The sequence below is a fragment of the Tetrao urogallus genome (genome assembly GCF_951394365.1).
Source record: "Tetrao urogallus genome assembly, chromosome: 5".
Taxonomy (NCBI): Eukaryota; Metazoa; Chordata; class Aves; order Galliformes; family Phasianidae; genus Tetrao; species Tetrao urogallus.
The window spans coordinates 57290734-57310981 of record NC_136818.1 but is presented as its reverse complement, the minus strand read 5'-3'; the positions used below and the strand labels follow the sequence as shown (position 1 = coordinate 57310981).

Sequence of the window (20248 nt, the reverse complement as noted above, 5' to 3'; positions counted from 1 at the left end):
TGTCTCAGGCTCTCATTACCCATTTTGCATGGGCACTGTGAAAAGGATTGTTCACCATAGCTTTGACCCAAGTCCTTCTGGAAACCAGATGTGTCAAATCAGCAAGACATCCCATCTAAATATTTTCAAACAGAAGCTTAGGGTTGCTTAATGACTCTTGTTTTTGGAGCTGTTTGCTTTTCAGTGCCAGTTTTCTGTCTTGTGGCTTCTCTCCTGCAAGCTGACTTTCAGCAGTTAAACTGGGAGCATGTGGTACTGCGTTGGGCTGCGTGCAGGGATGTTGGAGCCCACCACATAGGTCAGAGGCCTCTCAGGATGCTGACTGAGGGCTCAGCAACTGTTTCCTGACCAAATGGCAGCACAGGACAAGCTTTTAGGAGAAAAAAGTAGAAAAATGCAGTGCCAAGTCTCGCTTTGAGTGCTTGCTGGGGCAATGGGAGAAGGGAAGGAAAACAAATAGCTTAGGACATAAAGAGAACACAGAGGACCAGATTTACTGATGAATTTTAGCTGCTTGAAGCTTGGGCTGTTCCTACGCTGACAGCATAGAAGGCTTTTCTGATGGAGTTTTTTTTTCTTTTTTTTCTTTCTTGTCATTTCTGATCTGTCTGCTGTGTTGTTGTTGTTTTTAAATTATTTTTCCTCAACGAGGATGCACAGAAGTTAATTTTGTGTGAAAGCTCCTCAGGCTGTAGCTGAAATTTCTTGTCACAAACAGCATTCATGGCAATGGCACTGCATGGGAAGCCCATATCCACAGGCCTGAGCCTCTCAGATCACTCCTCTGACAAGCTCCTATCCTGAGGAACAGTAGTACATATGTAGGGGGACAACTTAAATGGAATAAAATATAAGACAGCTGCTCCAGAAGAATTGGTGTTTGAGTGCAGAGGACTTACCTGCAGTGCTGACTAGCTGGAGCTCAGTCTTGGTCCTGGATCTCTCCTATCCCAGAGGAGAGCACCAGCAACCCAGTGAAGCTATTGGCTGTTTAAAGTTTGAGGATTCTTTTGTTTCTTATAAACGCAGAAATTCCCCATGTTTGGGCTTCTTACTGAATGTGGAGTGGTTTGTGGTTTCCCATTTCAATGAAATGTAGCTTACTTTTGTTTCAGTTTCATCTTGATTTATTTTTTTTTTTCTTTCCTGTGGTATTTTGGGAATTCCCAGAGCTGGACAACTGGATCTCTGTGACATGACTTAGGAGATTTCTACACTTCTTGTTTGTTTCTGCATAGAACTAGAATCCAAGAAGGTGTCCTTCTTGTCTGTGCTTTAAACAAAACTATATTGGTAGGCTTCAGTGTGGCTCAAAAGAACGCCTGTTCTTTAGGGAACCAAATCTACTTTTAAATTCCTTCCTTCAGTCCCTGATGTTGGTGATCATGTATTTAAAAACCTGTGAGTTACTGTGGTTTCACAGCCTTTAATGCTGGATCTCTTTCCTGCTGGCCAAGAGATTGTTTGGGTTTGATTAGGATCAGGTACCTGATGTTACCGTTGCATTAGCTACAGTGTGCGCTGTCACACTTGACAAAGGAGGAAACATTATAGGCGACCCAGTCAGAGCAGTGGGATGGGATGACACCCATCCAGACTGCATCCTGTTGCTGGGAAATGAAGTGATCAGATTTCTCTGAACACCTTTGAGGTGTTGATCTGAAACTGCATTCTTGCTCTGTGACGTGCCAGCAGCTGTATTCTGTCAGAGCAATGCTCTTGACACCTGCCTTGGGAAACTGTCCACAGCAAACGTCATGTTTCTTACAGTCTTTGTCACACTCACCAAGTGTTGAAAGATACCTTGTGCATTACAGCCTTCAAACTTACAGTGCAAGGCCAAAAGTCCAATTAAATCAGCTTGGCCCGTTGTGGTGGCGTGGCCAAAGAGCACACGTTTGCAGCCAGTGATCACATGCTCACCACTGGTACCAAAGGTAGTAAGGGTGAGCGTGGTGGCATGTCCACTTGCCTTGATTCCTGACCCCGATGCTCAGGTGGCTGCTTGTGGTAAGGTCAGGTTGATACCTCCCAGAGCAAATTTTGAAGTAGTGTATGTTCTTCCATAACAAGATGCCTTCTGCCAGTGTGCCACATGTCCTGGAACTTTTTGCCTCCTTGGCAAAAGCCTTGGGATGAGTCCTGTTTCAGGAGTGGCTGTGTTTGCATAAACATTGTCGTTTCCGTCAAAGTTGTTGGAGTTTTGAAAGTGTAACCCCGTAAGAAGTGGAGGTAAATGACAGAGGGTGGAAATTTCCATTCCTTTGAAATTATGGTTAGGTCCACAAGTCTGAAACGGATGGGATTCAACACTTGAACTAAATCCTCAAGGAGCATTTGAATGCTGAGACAATTTTCAGTAGATACTTTGCATTATGACATCCTCTAAGCTTCCTCAGAGTGTTACTGGAAGGCTGTTTAAGCTTGCCAAACTTCCAGCACATTTTTTTTATGCACTTGACAGATAAGCAACCCCAGGGACTTAACCACAGTGACCTGCTCAGCTGGGAGTAGGGCAGTGCTGAGAGGCTGATTACGCATACTGCTGGAGCTCCCTCCTCTAGGCTGATTCACATCTCACCTGCAACCCTGAGCTCTTGGACCCCTGAGGGCTGCTCAATCACCTTAATCCTCTCTGTTACTGTCTGGGTATGAGCCGTCCAGCAATGGAGTCTCTGTAGTAGGGGAAAATATAAAGAAAATGGGCATTAAAGGCTTCAGGTGGGGAAGAGCTGATGGAAAGGAATGGCCCTGCTGTAACACCAGCTTTGTCCTCATTCCAGAACTGCAAATCTTCTAGGTCACTTTGCAGACCTTTAGCTTTGGCTCTTGCTCTTCCAGAAGCATTAAGATGATGGAAGGAGATTCGTCACTTGAACAAACTCAACTCAATGTTGAGTTTGCTGAGGAAAACAGAACAGGCATGATAGATATCAGTTGAGCTTTTGCTGTTACAGTCACTGTTGTAGCCTCATATTTCTTGGTTTCCTCAGCACAAAACCACTTGTGGCACAGCACATATCTGAAAGCAACAGAGCCTATGTGAATGGAAACCAGTGTGTTTTGCACTCTCTTTCATCTATGACCAACATCAGCTCTCCAGCCGGAGCAGCAGTCCTGACCTGGCAAGTTGCTCACTGCCAAACATCAGTGCTTACAGCCCCTGGATGTCTTTAAAGCCTTTGCTTCACAAAGACACCACCCTCTGAACCATGAGGAGGGGAGATAAACTGCTCAAGTCCTCCAAGAAATGTCTTATCGCTGAGGGATGTGCAGAAATCCTCTCTTGTTTGGAAATGATGAAGACAAGACAGCTGTTAATAAGCTAAAAGGAAAACTGGGGACAGGAGGTATCTAGTTTGTGATGGTGGCACCTTTCTCATGTTTTCAGCAGTTTGAAGGGTTTCCTTGAAGAATGTTTTGAGACACAGATGTGCATGGAACTGCACTTCTAACAGGCTAGGAAGCAATGGGAAAGTGAAAAGAAACTCTTTTGGCAGCAGTTCAGCTTTCGTAGCCTAGGGTACTTGCCCAATCTGCGTCCCTTTTAAATTCTAATGACTTCCTCCGGCACCACAAACACTCTGGCCCTTGTCACTTCTCCTTTTGAAGTCTGCTTTTCATAACGCAGCCTTTTCTGAAGTGCTCCTGCTGTCAGTCAGCTTACCAGTCCAGAAGGCTCCCTGTCTTCAAAATCACTTAATTCCTTTTCAATTACGAATAACAGCTCTCCTGTTGCTTGCTGCTGACTCACGCAAGAAAGGTAGCATTGCTTTGTGTGAATGTGGTCCCTTCAGCCGCCTAAAGTAGGTCAGGGAAATCGGAGTGAGATGGCCAAGGCAGGTAGCAAAAGCGTGGGCACAGTGAGATGTGCTAGGAGAAAAGTGCCTTGGTGAAGGCAGTGTCTGAGCACTGCATCATCTCTTGCCTTGCTAGGAGCAGAGACACTGCATCCTGCATCCAGGACTTCACTTATCTTTTGCTGTTGTACCAGCACGCAGCATTCGTCTTTAAATGCCATTCTTAAGACAGCGCTGTGAGATGGTCATATAGAAGATGTAGGTAAAGCGTGCTGAAGTATTACCTCCAAAGCACTCTGTGTGAGGATTGGTAAGCATGCTGAGGGGAAGGAAGTACAGTGTGTCGTGTCGTTGGGGAGAATTTCCTGTAGATTCTGTTTCTCTGCTACATCTCTGGCAATACCACCTGTACCTCCTTGGTCCCCAGTGTGGGGAGATTTGTAGAAGTGTGTTCCACCTAGAGATTTCAGGCAGATAGCATTCAAAATGGAGAGGAAACTTAAGTTGCACGTTTCGTTTCCTAAATGCTGCGGGGTAGAATAAGCATCTCTTAAAGGCTTGGCAGCTCATGTTTGAACAGTGCTTTTGGCCTGCATTTCATGGGCTGTGTGACCTGTCTGGCAGCTGCCCCTGTGAAGGCTGGGATGGAGCTCCTCTTTGCTTTTTCTCCTTTCCAACCCCCTCAGGCACGAACCTGTCTGCCTGGTTGGAGGCAATGATGAGAAGGCAACTACCCTATCTCAGTGGCTCCAACCTCTCACTCCCCACTCCTGCCATTCTTTCTATTGCTGATGAAACAAATGAGTGAAATCAGAATTGCTTACTTTATCGCAAAAAAATCACATTAATGTTTTCAGTTAATTCTGCACAATGCATGCCTAGCCCTTTGGGGAATGTTTTCCTTAATCGTTTGTCTTTTCCTTCCTTCACCTGCCTGTCTGTTGCTTAGTAAGGCTGGGCAGGCAGATAACAATAAAACAAATGAAATTGCACTAAACCACAATAGAAACAATCCTTATGTTTTCACTAACCGAGAAGATTTAAAGGCTCTGTGGCTTTGTGTTCCCTGGCTGCCTCGACTTTGCCTTTGGGCTGGAGCTTAAGCGTGGAATTGATGGAAGGAAAGGCAAAAGGTTGAGTGGAAGTTTGCAGTGGCAGCCTGTGTGAGAAAGGACAGCCTTTGGGAGATGGGAACAGGGGATGGTAAAGGAGAAAATCCCTCTGTAAGCACTATCAAGCTTCTGGAATCGACAGGCAAAGAAATGTGATGAGGGTAGGATCTGCAGTGTGCACTGTGGGGCTGCTCTCCTGCTATGCCTCCCTTTCTCTGGACAATCACACATTGAATGGCCATTGGATTTTGATGCTTTGATTGCAGTTCTCTCACCAGCTAGCCATTTGTTTTGAGGATGTGTTTCTCTTTGTCTGTGAGCATTAGAAAACTGTCTTGAGGGCAGTTCCTGCCTGCAAGATGCTAATCTTGTCCTTGACTAAATTGGTTCCAGTGCTGGAGGCAAAGCAGTGCACGAGCCAGGCTGTGCCTCACGGGAGCTTACTAGAGACTTTCTTCAAGTTTTTACTTTCATTAAAAACTATTAATTTATTAGCACCAGTGTTTAATTATGTTATGTTCACCTTTTGGATGGAAAACATAGCTTGAAGCAACGACAGTGCTGCTGCGTGCTGGCCACAGTGCTGCTGCCTGTTTGTGCTGCTGCGTTGGTGCGCCACATGATCCCAGCAGCACCCCCAAATAACCTAGGTGGGAACAGAGGGTTCCTGAGAATGACACAGCTGTTCACTATCACAGAATCACTGAAGTTGGAAAAGGCCCCTACAATCATCACATCCAACTGTCCACCTACCACTGGTATTGCCCACCAGACCATGTCCCTCATTTCCACATCCTTCCATGATCCTTGATCACCCCCAGAAATGGTGACCCCACCAGCTCCCTGGGCAGCCTGTGCCAGTGCCCTATCACCCTTTTGGAGAAGTTGTTCCTAATATCCATCCTGAACCTTCCTTAGGAAAAGAGATTGCAGGCAGGGTAAATCAGAGCCAAGCTACAGTGGTCCCTCAGAAGTCTGTTAAGGGTGAGATTTAAGAGTCAGATGGGAACATAGAGAAGTTCTGAGGAAGCCGAATTTGCTGGAAAGGCCTTGAGCTTGTTCATCAGCAGCTTCTTGTCACAGATTTTCTGCTGAAATGGGAAATGAAAATAATGATCTAACTCTTAAATCTGTGATAGGATTAGTGATACCTTCAGAGTATTTATGTAGTGGGTTTCAGAGATTTATCTCAGCATAACTGGCTCTCATTCATGTAAACAAAGTGCAAGACAAAGTAAGAAAATCTTTTTTATCCAGTAAATGGTTGTTTTGCTGGTTTGAGAGCTTTCATTTCTCATGCCTCAGAGGATAGAAAGGGAGAACTTTTCCAATTTTCTTGGAAAAAAAAAAAAAGAGAAAGGCCATTCTTTGTCCTGGAGCTGTGCTGCCTCAGCCCCGTTTGTGTGCCGGCAGGTGCTGGGGCCCTGCTGGGAAATGCCTACTGAGTGCTGGTGGATCAGGGCAGGAGGAAGCAGTACTTCATCAGTTCTAAGCCTTCCATTTCCACACTTGTTAACCCTAAGCTGAAGATTAGTAGGAGTTGGTTTAGAAGAGTTGGTGAATTTCAATCCTAGGTGATTTCTGCACATTCTTTATTACTATTACATGTTGTTACCTTTTTTGTTTTGTTATTTTTATTAATAATATTTTGGAGTAAGCTTGTCTGCTGATGATAGTATCATGGCATTCTAGAGAAAGTCTCAAGCCTGCCCAGGTTGACGTCAGCATGCTGTTATTCCCCTACACTACTGCAGTAGTCTTGTGCAGTCGTTCTGCTCTAGAGCTCTATAAATGGGCTCAGCCCTGGCTGTGATGCCACAGCACAGCTCGAAGGGCTCTGCTGTAGAGGAAATGTCAAGGAGAAGACAGGGGACCCCAGGGCTCTTTGCCTCTCTCTGATCCCAGAGCTCTTGGTTTTGCTTTCTCAAACCCTTTGCTTTGTCTTCCCCTTCCGTTATGTTTCTAATGCTTGTTGGAGGAATGATGCCATTAAATCAACAAAGAATGGTGGGAAAATGCTTTGATGTGAGGGGGTGTGCATGTGTGTGTGCATGTCCTCTATCCCCCCCTCCCCCCAAAAAAAACACTCAAAAAAGCCCTCTGTATATCTGGCAGTTTCCTTTAATTTGTGTTTTGCCTGTGAGAGAGAAAAGAAAAATCTATCTCCAAGTATTTTTGGCAGTTAACCTCCTGTACTCGCATTGATGTGGTACAAACCGCGGGGTGTTGTTCCAGGGCTGTTGTTCACCATCACTTTGATAGCTAATCTCTTTAGGGCCTCACGTTTTCCCAGTCACTGCTTTGTGAACGTGGCATCCCAGGCTTCCTTTTTCCTATGGGAAAGAGGGATCCCGTGGCCATGGGCTCTTGATGTCAGTGTGCCTGCCATTCCCCTGTTCTGAAGGGCAGGGATGAGGTGGTGCTTTCCTCTGGATATAGCCATGCAGAGTGATGGACAGGAATGATGCAAGGCCTTCTGCAGCACTTTGACAACAATCCATCTTTCCTAACCCAGAGGCCTTCCAAGACCATCTTCTTTTCCTCGCATGAGCTAAAGCAGCCCTAACCTGGGGCTACTCCTTCTGCAGGAGGAAAATGAGCACTTTTGGGAATCAGCTGCTGGCTGTCATAGAGAGCAGTTTTCTCCCAGCAAGGCCCTGTGGTGTAAGAGTGCATGTTGCCACCTCCATGGAACACACATTGCAGCGAGGAAGAGAAGAACATGGCTGAGTGGGCCACAAGATGCTCATGTTGTATTTGAGCTATGTCAGATTGAATTGCATAGTTGAGTTCTTGGTGGTTTTTTTTTCTTCTTCTTGAGAACAGCTGTTCTATTTGATCAAACACCTCTCAGTAGCCCCTTCCTGGATATAGTGATACATTACATTAGATAGCAAACAACGGAAGTCCTCTAAGTTACAGGTCAGGTGGTCACAACCCCAGAATGAAATAGCTGTGCAGAGTCTAAGGACTGAGAGTGGGAGAGAACAAAACTTCACAAGAAGGGGAAGAAAAAACCCTAAATCTTAGCAGAAAAGTGAAGGAGGAGGGAGAAAACACAGCAGGAAGGGCTGTGGGGAGAGAAGGGAATCAGTGGTGGCAGCTTTAGAGCAAGTTCTGTCTCTGTCACACCACTGGAGGATCCAGCTCTGAGGCTTGGCAGCAAACAAGATTTCTGCTTTGAAAAAATTGTTGGGATTGTTTTCCTCCCTGCTGGGAAGGGAGCCTGCTCCAGCCTGCTCTCGGGGATATTTACCTTAGGAAGAGGACCTTCTTTAACATCCTGCCCTGCCTGACTTGCTCCATATTTTTCTAGCCGATGTCTGTCCTGATTCAGTTTGATCCCAGCTTGCCCTCTTGGCTTCTGTGCTGCTATTTCCTTAGTTGTTTCCCTCTTGTTCCCTGGCTCGATCCTGCTCCAGTGAGAGCTACTTCTTAGGCGGGCGATACATGACCTGGTCCCCCGTATCCTGGGGATGCATTACTTCTCATGGTGAGAGCCCAAACAGCCCCACATCCCAGCACGGTTTGTTAGGACCCCGTGCTGATGTTACTGCTGTCACTGAGCGCTGGAGCATAGACATGCAGTCCATGGCCTAGTGACACTTCAGGGGCTTCTTGAGGTTACAAAGGGAGGTGACGCTGGCTCCTTTCAGCTGTCAGCCAACCAATTTGTTCGTCAGTTTGAGCTCCAGTGACTCACCAGTTGGTCTGCTATGGAAAGACTTTGCTATGGCAAAGAAAGATATCGCAGTATCACCCTGAATTTTCACTCGGCTCCCCTGTATTGCACATAGAAAAAGCAACATGGCACTGCAATACCAGATTGCTTAAAGCTCCTTATGACAGCGTTCATGTCTTGCTTCCCTTCTCTCTTCCTTCTTTTTTTTTTCTTAATTTTTCTTGGATGTCGTTCCTTGTCTTCCAGTGGAGTGAAGAGAAGCCTGTTGTTTGCTCAGCAAACTGAAACGCTTTGTGTGCATTTTCTGCTGCCGTTTTGTTAAAGTTCAGAGTTCCTAGGTTAGAGCTGCCACTTCTCAATGCGAGGTTTGTTCCAACTTCCAGAGCAGCCCACGCAGAGCTGGTGGGGGTCATCTGTGCAGTTCACAGCCCACAGCCCACCAGACACATTGTTTGCCTCTATCCTTGCATGATTCATCCTTTGCAACAAAGACAAGCCCAATGCTCCCGGCTGGAGCGTGAAGCCAGGCAGTGCTGGATTTTAGGTGCAGCAATAGAAGCAGTCTGGATTTTTTTCTTTCTTCCTTGTTAGCACTTATTATGTCTGGAAATCAGCTTTGTGACAGTGGTCATAACTGGCTGACACAGCAGGCTTAATAGGGAAAATATGCTAGTTCTCTAATTTCCATGTTTAGAGGGACTTTAGCTTGCCTTATTTTTGTGACTTTTACCTTTTTTTTTTCTTCTAATCTAGCAATGATTCTTCAATGAGAAAGTTCAGTGTTTACTGGAGGCCTGCTGTTCTTTCTTTTTGGTATTATTTGTTTTCCTTTCCTTTGATAAACACAGCACTTCACATTTTGCTGTGGGGAGATTTCTTTTTTCTGCAAATATTTATGAAACGCTCTTTTGTGAAAAAATGGAGGAGTTTCATCCGGCTGACACTGGATTGAGTATTTTATTCTTTTTTTTTTTTTTTTTTTTTCTTCCCATGAAAAGCTAAAGCAGAAAGGCTGGCCCGTCAGCGCGGATGCCAGCCTGGGCAATGGAACCTGGTTTGTGGCAATGAAAACCAAGTTGGCAAGCTTCTTGCCTACCATCCTGCACTCATCAGCCTATTGAGCACTGCTGAGACACTGACCTACTAAGCCACATGGTTCTCCTCTCCTCCATGCATCAGGGTTCAGAGAAGAGTGATCTGGGGGTGAGAGCTGCAAACTGGGACACAGGGAAGCCAGATTGTTTTGGGGATGGGCCGGAGACCAGACCATGTCCTTTGCCAAATCACTCTCACCTGTATAGAATGGCTTGAGATGGAAGGGAGCACCAAGATCATCTAGTTCCAACTTCCCAGCTGCAGGCAGGGTTGCCCTAGTTTCCTGGTAGTAACAGTACTCCTTATCTTCCACCTCCTGTCTCTGCAAAGGAGAGTTTATCTTTTAGCATGTATCTTATTAGAATCCTTTACACAGTGGCTGGGGCCCCTCTACCTTGGTAAAATAAATAATCAAATTTAGATTAAATGGCCTTATAATCTTGTCCAGTGGTTACTAAAACACTTGAGTGGAAGTTCACTCTGAGCCTGTCTTTCCATTTCCTCATAAGGTCAAGTTATGAAGTAATTAGATGTAGACATAGGTTGTTATTGTAGCAAAATGACAAAGATCAGTGATTATTGGAAGGGAATGGCTTTTTATAATCTAGTTTAATGGTCATTTACCTTTCAGTGACCTTGGTGTCAGGCAAAATTGGCAGCTCTACTGCAAGGAATGTGCTTCCTCAATGGGGGCTTTGCAAGCTACTGCATTTTTGGCTCTAGCTTTACATGAACTAGGACAGACACTGCTGCAGTGCAAGGGACTTTCTGTCTGCAAAGAAAGGCCATAGACTGGAGCCAAAAGAAGCCCTTTTCAGTGCTCTCTTCTGTCACTGAATTGACATTGAAACAGATCAGTTGTGTTTCAAGCAGTTCTTTGCTTATTGCTGCCACCAAAGTTGCAACCTTCGTACAGAGAGATCTGCTGTGGTCAGAGGGCTGCCCAGGAGTCTCTGCAAAAATGGTTTCATTGTCCTGGGCTGAAAAGGGGGGAAAATGGCCCTCTTCCTCCATTTAAGTGCAGGCAAGAGGAGATGGTAGTTCTGGTTGTAGTCTGTGCCCGGTAAGTCTTTCCTACACCACTAAAAAGTAAGATTTCTGTGTATTTTAAAGTTCTGTCTTTTAATTGACAAATCACTTGGATGAGTCAAGTTCTGTGCACTGACAATTACACACCCACACTTCTCTTCATTGCTAACTGGGAAATCCTTATAGTTGTATCCATGACTGAGACTTGTGGCCATGAAGAAGAGCATGATAGGAGCTGTGTTGTGCTATCTAATCTAACCTATTTTTTTGGCCATACTTGGTGAGGAGATGGAGTATTCTGTCCTGGGGCTTGGGAGAATTGGCTTCAGTTGAGGTTTCCACAGTGACCTTGGCTAAATCTTTTAATTCTTCTGGGCCTTGCTTTCCCCAGCCTTTACCTCAGAGGTAGTCTGTTTTTCGTAAGTAATGCAGAATTTTTGCAAGTGCTGTGAAGGCATTTATTTGAAGTAGTGCCTCTAATAGAAGTGGATGGGTAGAAAGATTACTTGAGCAACACTGGATTTGGGGCTTTGCAAAAGGTATGAGAGAAGAGCCTTATAGTTGCAGGAGGACGTTTCACAAAAGCATCTTTAAGAACTGTACTGCCTTGTCACTCTGCTTTCTGTCTACTTCTGATTTCTCATTCTGCTACTCGCAGCTTTTGATTTTGCAAATGCATTCCTTGCATCTGTAGCTGCTGCCCTGGAGAGCAAGCATAGCTATGGGAGTAATTGCCAACATGCTGCCAGGAGGGAGAGCCATTTGTTTCAGGCTGCTTTGGATAACCACCCATGTGGTTTTGCCATGAATACGTTCAGCACATCATCACCACAGCATGAGAGGTCTTTAGCTGAGATCAAGCAGTAGTTTCCAGCACTCCGGGTCCTGAGGTGGTTTGACATATGTGGGTTCATAACTGTTTTTAATTCTACTGACTTGCTGGGACCTGCTGTGATTGTTGCTTGCAGAGCGGATCTGGCCTTGTACTCAGCCTTCTTCCTTCCTACATTCATCACTCTGATGAGTTTTAGATTGTTCTCCTCTGATATGAGAGAATGAATGGTCGCATTCATTTTTATGGTGGCTTATTTTTGCAGGTATCAGGTTTAGATAGGGAATGTCCAGCTGAGATGAAAGTGATACTTGCATAGAAGCAGATGGTTTATGTGCGGCTTCTTGCTGAAGAGGAGCAAAACTAATCTCTTGAGTCTGAATCCCATGAAGTCTGACAAAGTCTTTCCACTGACCTCCGTGGCCCCAAGATCACATCCCAAATGAGCTGCTTTGAATCGCTGCAAGCCTGAATGCAGCTTTGGTGGGCTGGAAAATGTAACCTACTGTAGTGTCATTCACAAGAGCCTGGCCCTGTGTGTAAGCTAGCTGTGGAAGCCTAGGGGAAGAATAAAGTCATTTTCTGCCATTGTGGGGGTGGAGGAGAGAATTATCCTCTCCTCCCTGCAAAGGCAGGATCACGACTGCCATGTGGGCCACTGGGGCAACTGACAACTTCTGAACCTTCAAATTAAGCTTAGCTCTTTCTTGTGCTGTGTTACTTCTGGTACCATCGCTAACACACCGAAGTCCTGTCCTCTGGGATGAACTGACAGGAACGTACGTTTAGGTCTGACTTCAGCAGGAATTGACCTCGATTTGGATTTTCAGAAGGGCACAGCTGCAGCAGATAAGTGGGATTTGCCCCAGTGGAGCTTTCTGAAGCTGGGGAGAAGCAGGCTCCCTGATGCTGCATAGCAGCAGGCGCTGAGCACACTTGATGCAAAGTGCTCTCAGTTCATTGTTTAGAGATGCTTATCAGTGTTATCTAATATTGTCCCCAGATACTACCTGTTTCCTTGTAGCTTAGGAAAAATGCTATTGTTTCTTGAAATGATTCTAACTTTCTCTGGTAACGGTGGGTTCTAGCCAGGCAAAACAGCAGCTAACAAAAACATTCAAGTTAATGCAGCATGATGCAGACATTTTCACTCCCTAATGGTCCTAAATCAGACCAGAAAGAATGAATTGGGTGTAGAGGATATAAGATGAAGGGTGAAGAGATAGCAGTTACACATTTCCTGTGGAGCCACTACTGATTGATCTGGACTCATTAGACTGTTTAAGAGTCAACCTGCTGAAGATTAATACAGTGTGAGAGCAGCAGCATGATTTTGAATTATTAGCTAGCAACAGAAAACTTTACAGTCTACAGTAACTTTTTCCATCTTCTTTTTTTTCCATCTTCTAACAAGCTGTCACCTGAGGAGTGGTCATCAGCTAAAGATGGGCAACTGAGAAGGTGATGGCTCTCCTGCACCAGTGTTCCTTGTGACACTGAGGTGGCAGCACTTGATCATAGAATCACAGAATTTCCCGAGTTGGATGGGACCTCTAAGGATCATTAAGTTCACTTAAACTCAGTACGCTTTAGATGCTTTGCCCTGTAGAGCTGAAACGTGGGCGCTTCTATGGCTCATGGTTGTGTACTGTGATTCACATGGCAGCCAGTAGTATGGAAATGCTGTAAGTCAAGGCAAAGGCATATTGCCCCAGTTAGGTCACCCAGATGTCACAGCCACTTGTTCTTTGGCAGTGTGATGAGGGGTCCTGGCCTGGCAATGGTAACCTCACTCTGGTAACTCACTGCCCTTCTTCTTCCCCAGTGTCCTTAGCATCAGGGAGATACTGGGGAGAACTTCTGACCAGTTGGGTTTTGCCTGCTTTTCCCACTCACTGTTGTTCCTGTGCTGTGCTTCCCTTCTCACATAACACCCTGTTATTTCCTTTGTGGAATGTGGTCCTGACACAGCTGCTAATTAGCCCATGAAAAATTTCAGAGCAAATAACAGCAAGTGATTAAATGCCTGCTGTTCGGTGTGAGCCCTGTCAGCTCCATTGGTGTGTAGATGCTGTCAAGTCATTGCAGGGAAATAAGGACTGAGCTTGGGAAGTGGAACCGAGAAGCAGGGTCGTTGATAGATAACAATCCAGGTGGCTTCTGATAGGTGTTTGAAGGGACACAAGGTTCGGGTGTCAAGATCTTGATAGATGCTTTTGTGCAGTCTCAGCCTTAATGCTCAAAATCCCTCTAAATTTTTCTTCCCTTGAGAAAAAGGACTATAGGAAGAAGAGAAGGTGTTTACCTGGGATTTTAGCAGCCTGAACAGGCTAAATGAATTTCTTTTTGTTACCAGAGGGAGGGTTCGAGCTGGAAAAACAAATGTAAGTTATTCCTGGGCAGAAAAAAAAATGCAGAAAAATGGAAAATACCAAATCAATGTATGTCATCTATTGAAATGCCACCGAGCGGCTTTGCCAACCATTGTCTCTGTTGCTTTCATAGCTCTCGAGCAGCTGCTCACAGAACTTGAAGACTTTCTGAGGATACTGGACAAGGAGAACCTGAGCAGCACTGCTCTCGTGAAGAAGAGCTTCCTCTCTGACCTGCTGAGGGTGTACAACAAGTCCAGCGGTACAGGCAGGGCTGGGGCGGCGGGCTCTCGTGGGAACGGCTGTGGGGTCCCAATGCAGCATTTTGTTGGAGGTTGGCAGGGATGATAGACATGAAATTTAAAAGGAGAAAATGAAATGGCGATTATTTTTGCAGTGACCTCTAACTGTTTATGTAAAATTACTATAGTTATGCGTCCAGCTTTACAAGCAGAGGATTCCCAAGATTCCTGATCCTTTCTGTTTTCCTTATTAAACCTTAAGTTTATTTAATCCACTTTGTAAGATACACAGGATGTGCTGTTTGGCTAAGTTAGTGCTTAAGTAGAAATTTTAACTTATGGAATTTCCTGGACTGCACAGCACTTAATTTTTCTGCTTTTTATTATTGCTTGGGATTTTTTCTGTACATTGTCTCAACCAACATGCTCTCCCCAGTGTGCACTTAGCAGAGACACTTCTTACATCTGTCTTTGCTTTCCCAGTGCTAAGTTTTTTCCACACAGGGTATATGAAGGCTTCACTTTTGCCTTTGTTTGCATGCAGGAGGCGATGAAGAATATATTTACATGAACAAAGTGACTGTCAACAGACAGCAGGGTGACCAGGAGAAGCAAGACAAAGGTAAGGAATTGGAGGTCAATGCTTGCCTCGTTCCTCAAGATGATGGAGGTGCATGTGGGGCCAGAGCCTTGGTTTATGAGGCTGGTGGAGGCCTCTCTGGAGGCTCTGGGAACTGAAGCAGCTGACATTGTGGAAGGGCTGCCATTTTCATTGCATTCCTTTGGACATCACGGTCCTTGCCAACACTAAGCGGTTATTCCTGGAAGTAGCACTTTGGAGAGCATTATTTTGGGATAAAAAATGTTGCCTTCTAAGGCTTGCAGCTCCAGTGCCTGAAATATTTAAGGAAGCTGTCATGTTTCCTTTGGCCATGGAAGAAGTCACTTCACCTTTCGAGACCCTGAAAGCCTGACCCGTTGGTGTTGTTTTGCAGTAGGGTCTGAGCTGTCACAGCCCTGCAAGGTGACCCCCCCAGACACGGCCTGCACCATCTGTGTGAGAAGAGGAACATTGTCCCCTGGGGGCTGACAGATCTGCAGTGTACAAGCCAAGAAATTAAACCTACAACCAAGCTTCATTTCCAATTTAGATTTCCCAAGTTTTGAATTTATATTGAGGCAAAGAACATAATTCTTTAAAATTACTTATGCTCTTTGAAGTCCATAACAAATGCTGTATTTGATAACTGCACAGAGCAAGTTATTGCTGACATGCATCTTCTTAATGCACATGCAGTCAAAAGCAGACCCAACCCCAAAATTTCCAGTCCAAAACAACAAGGAGATGCATTAGTGCAGCCAGCTGTTGATGTGCTGATCCTACACTAGTCAGGGTTGCACTGTTTCTGTGTTTTCAGAGTTGTTTGGTTTGGTTTTGTCATTTTGTGTTGGTTTGTTTGTTTGTTTGGTTGGTTGGTTCATTTTTAAACTACCTGCAGCTGAATTTAGGTTAACTGCAAATACCCTTGAGGATAGGATGTCCTCCCGCATTACGCAGGCAGCCCCAGCATGAGCTACAGGCTGGCTCCTCTGGGTCATGCTGTAATGCTCTGTAACCAGACTGCACAGCCACCCAGTAGCTCTTAGTGGCTGAGTCACAACAGATGCACCTCTTTATCTAAGTTGTCATTTGGGTGGGTAAAGCACGGCTTGCACTGATTGACCATTCTGAAACTCAGGGATGTATTTCAGACAACTTATTTTTAGTGTTGCTTCTTCTATTTCAGACTTCTCCCCATCAGGCTGTGAGCCGACCCACTCAGTCCCTCCCTGTGGGATCTGGCGCTTCTCTCTTTCTCTGTTTTCAGCAACCTCCCTATTCCAAGTAAAACTTCTGGGTTGTTTGGAAATGCTGCAGTCAGTGAGATACGCGTGGAATCTTGGCCATAGCTGCATCATGGTATACAGCCTTGAGCCTGTGTCAGTCACTGCATGGAAAGGTCTGTGCGTATCTGGGCAGCAGTGGGACCTGCAGGATTGGGGTTAGCAGGTGGAGAGGGCTGTGCCCACTGGGCTGGGAGATGTGATACGGATGCCCCAGTGCTCTCTTTATCTCACTTATCCACATCCTTTGGTGGGATGCGGTGAACACATTTCTGTGGCTGAGGTCAGTGGGACCTCTCACGCTCTGCAGGTTTCTCACACCACCATAGCTGGGCTTGGGTGTGCTGTAGCAACACAGCATGAAACGCTTCCCAAAATGATAACACTTCAGCCCCTAATGGAGGGGAATTGCATTTTCCTGGCATGATGAGGTTCAATGAGATGATTTCTAGGCTTGCCAGAGAGCTGAAAACAGATAGGCATCACTTGCAAAGGTCAGGCAGTAGCTAGCACTGTTGCAGTGACTGCTCTTCTGCAGAGCTGAGCTCGGGAGGTTCTGCCTAGCACAGGAAGGTGCAGGCTGGCCTGTCCATTTCTCTGCTAGAGAAGCACCCATAAGGTGTATTGTGTGGATATCTGAATGTGGAGATAATTCCCTTCCAAGGAGATGTGCACTGAGGCTTTAGGAAATCCCAGTCTTGTTTCTGGTGTTTCCAAAAGCAGCAATGGCCCAGCAACTCCTTGGTCCACTTGCATAAAGACTGACCTCCAACAACCTCCTGACTCCAGCAGCGTAATCATGGGGATTTTAGTAGGTGCATCTCTCCTTTGGAACCTTATGAGACATCCAGCAGTCCTTCCTGTGTTGTGCATTGATGTCTGTCAGTCTGTGAGTCTCTGTGCATTTAGCTGGTGCTGATGAGCAAAAAGCCTGTGCCAGAGGGAGCAATCTGCCTTGAGAGATGTGCTTTGGTCTCTTGCACCAACCATCTGGGAGCTCGCTGCAGCCTGGGGCAGAGCTGTTGTTCTGTCTTCTGAGCCCCAGAGTGGAAGAAAGTAATGTGGTTTCCATCTTCTATTTTTAAAGCCCAGAAATATGCAGCAAGGTTGATGCCAGCATCTTTTAAGTACAGTGCTAACTGCTGCTGGGCACTGCTGCACCATGCCTTGATGGTTCCTGTGTGTGCCCAAGGAGCATGGCTGGAGCCTTAGCAGGTGACCAAGGGTCCCAGAGCATCAACTCAGTGCAGATTTTGGACTTAATTCCCTTGCTTAATCAACTGAACCTGCAAGATGTGAATTATCTCAGCCTTGTTTCTCCCGAAGTATTTGCAGAGAGACACTGTATAAAAAGGGACTTTTACATTGCTCAGAATAAAGCAGAGTAACATTCTTAATTTTTTTGGCTCTTCAATGCCTGTCTCCCACTTGTTCCTGAACATCACTGAATTTGCTGTCTTGGAGGTCGTGGGATTTGTGGACTTGCCTGAGGCCACCCAGGAGCTCTGTGCTGAGGAGGACTGCACACAAGCTGTCTGAGCCTTTGACATACCCTCTGGCTACTGAATCCCTGCATTCAGCTGCTTGGAAAATTTGAATTTCTAGAGGCTGAGGCTGATCAGTTGGAGCAGTTCTGTTGCCATATGTCCTTTCACATGTTTGGCCTCTGCTGCTTCAAGAGCATCTCTTCCTCAGCTGGTAGATTCAATAGCAATTAAATCACTGTTCCTTGCTGTCTTTGAAGCATTGTGCAGCCCAGCCCAACCCAATAGGCCTGGGCTTCACAGTTCTCCTTCCAGAAGGAAAAATATGACCCTCAAAAAATCAGAATCAGATTCTTTTGCTCTGTCTCCTCATGCCACATTCCTGGACATAGCCTGAAGTGACATGGATACTTCAGTGCTGCCTCTAATTATCCCTCTGCTTCCTACCTAAATAGTACCTTACTGTTCCGGCACCTCCTGCTAGCCAGTGTTTTGCTGGGAAATGCCACATGTCATTGATATAATTGTGTTTCTGGCTTGCAGCTCTGGATGGGAAAAACTCCTTGACCAATGGAGACTTGGGACTGCATTCATCCCCTCCCCAGAAGAGCCTTCCAGAGCTGCCCCCTCCAAAGGTAGGTGTTACAGAGCCTTTGCTTTTCACTGCCTAGCCCTCAACCTGGGGACATCAACTTCCAAACACTTCATGGTCACTTTTATTACACAGTGTGCAGCGTGGCTAAATGGACAGACCTCTGCCAGCAGTTTGCTCATCAGACAAACAGGCCTGATGAACTTTGTTAATTCAGCTAGGAGCTCCCCGATATATGGATTTTCGCCCCAGGCCTGGGAGGAAGGTGGCTGGAGAAGGCAATGTGGGGCTGCACTGCCTTACAGAACACATTTTCCCACTGCTTTCAATGTTCAGAGATGCAAGACCAAGGCGCTGTGCTCCAGCTTACTGAGGGCTTGCATCAAAAAACTGCAGTGTTCCTTTAGATTATTCCAAAGGGACAGCCATAAATCTAGTGAGGGTATAGTTCAGCATGGTCAGATTCCAGTGGGATTTTGTCCTCGTGCCAAAAAGCCAACCCAGCTGTCCTTGCGGGATGCACATGGGGGATGTTGCTGTTCTGTAGCTGGTCTGACGTGGGAAATGCAGCAGTTGGGATTTCGGGATGTGAAAGGAAAAAGGAGGGCAGGGGGTGTGAACAAGGGCAGTGTGGGGGAGGACCACGGAGAACCTGCTCCTTCCCCAGGACAGACTGCGTTCTTCAGCAGAACAGCTAGTTACATACCACAGAGACTCTTTGGCAGGGAGACTCAAGGAACCCAGCACTCAAAGCCCTTTCCTCAGACAGCTCAGCTCTTAGACACCCTTGTTCAGGGTCAGCTCTTAGGATGCCTGCACCTGATCTGCTGTTGTTTCCTGGCTTCTGCCCTGAAAATCTGGCTGTGTATCAGGTGTTATAGGATGGCTCTAGAGCATCTGTTGTACCTTTCTGATACAGCAATTGGAAAGTTAAATGAGGAAATTAGGAAAAACAGTCCTCAGTGATAGCTGAGGTTATTCTTTGCTCCCAGGCCAATTGCCTGTGCCAGAACTGCCTTCTCTCACTGCTTGCCAGTGGAGATAACCTCACTTGCATAAAGCAATCGAGTACCTCCTCACTGGGAGCATCTGAGGAGCTGTTGGCTGCAAAGACATCTGAGCACTCAGAGGTACTTAAATATTTCAAGGAGTGTTGCTGGGGAAATCCTTAATGTGGTCTCAATTAGAAGGTGGAAATTGCTACTGTGGCAAAACGAATTGTCTGTGCTTGGTGCTCCTGTGTGGGTGTGAGTAGTGACCGCCTGGGTGAGGTTAGGAGAGAATGTCTGGATGTATTTATTTTATGTTTGGGGTTTTACGTTCGGTTGGTGATGAAGCATCCCATGCTAAAGCTTCAGACTTGCCTCTTGGGGCATAGGAGAAATATGGTGATAAAGCTCTGCACAGAGGGCTGTATCCAGTGCTCACTGACAACAGCTAGTGAGCTGCCCAAGAGAGAGTGGCCCAGCAGTCTCCTACTGATTTGGTTTTGTCCCAGAGCAGTCTTTAGGCAGTAAATCCCACAGGCTGTGGCTTGGATGTCAGTGCCCTTCCATCCTCTGGTGGCCCTGGCAGCTCTCCTTGCTCTGCTGCTTCCTGCAGCCATCTTCTGGGAAAATCACACAGTACAGATGTGAACTCTCAAGATGGATTTATTTGCATGCTCCATTGTGCCACAGTGCACCAGGCACAGTTCTGTGAGGGCCAAATTGGCTTAGATAACACAGCAGCTCTTTGACTTAAGATAGAGACAAAACAACTCCATGCTTTTAGGAAAAGAAACATGGAAAAAAAATAACTTATGTGGCAGCTGAGGCGCAGTCCCACCTAGTCCCTGTTGGTTTCCATTGTCTGTAGGAAACAAAACAGAGCAGCCCCTTTCCCCCACCCCTTCCCTGACACTCGTGGGATGGTGTCAGAAAATCCACAGCCTTTCTTCTTGTAGGCCATTTGTTTATGACATAACACAATGTGAGCTGACTACACACACAAGGCCACTGCATATGGCACTTGCAGACACATTCTCAGCCAGGGAAGGGATTAAGTAAAGCTTTGGAGTGGTTGGATTTGTTTTTGTTTCTTTAATTTAACACGTTAGGACAAGTTCCTAAGTGCTTGGAGGCA

At 46.0% G+C, this 20248-nt stretch overlaps 1 protein-coding gene across 1 annotated transcript in view; it reads left to right on the top strand.

The window, feature by feature from the left end:
* AFAP1L2 (actin filament associated protein 1 like 2) overlaps positions 1-20248 on the top strand; it is a gene marked incomplete at both ends in the record, with an annotated part of 44927 nt that overhangs the window by 9933 nt on the left and 14746 nt on the right. The window contains 3 exons of the mRNA XM_079535939.1: positions 14056-14190; positions 14709-14786; positions 18076-18167. Of these exons, the coding sequence (XP_079392065.1) occupies positions 14056-14190; positions 14709-14786; positions 18076-18167 (305 nt within the window). The remainder of the gene's footprint in view (positions 1-14055; positions 14191-14708; positions 14787-18075; positions 18168-20248) is intronic.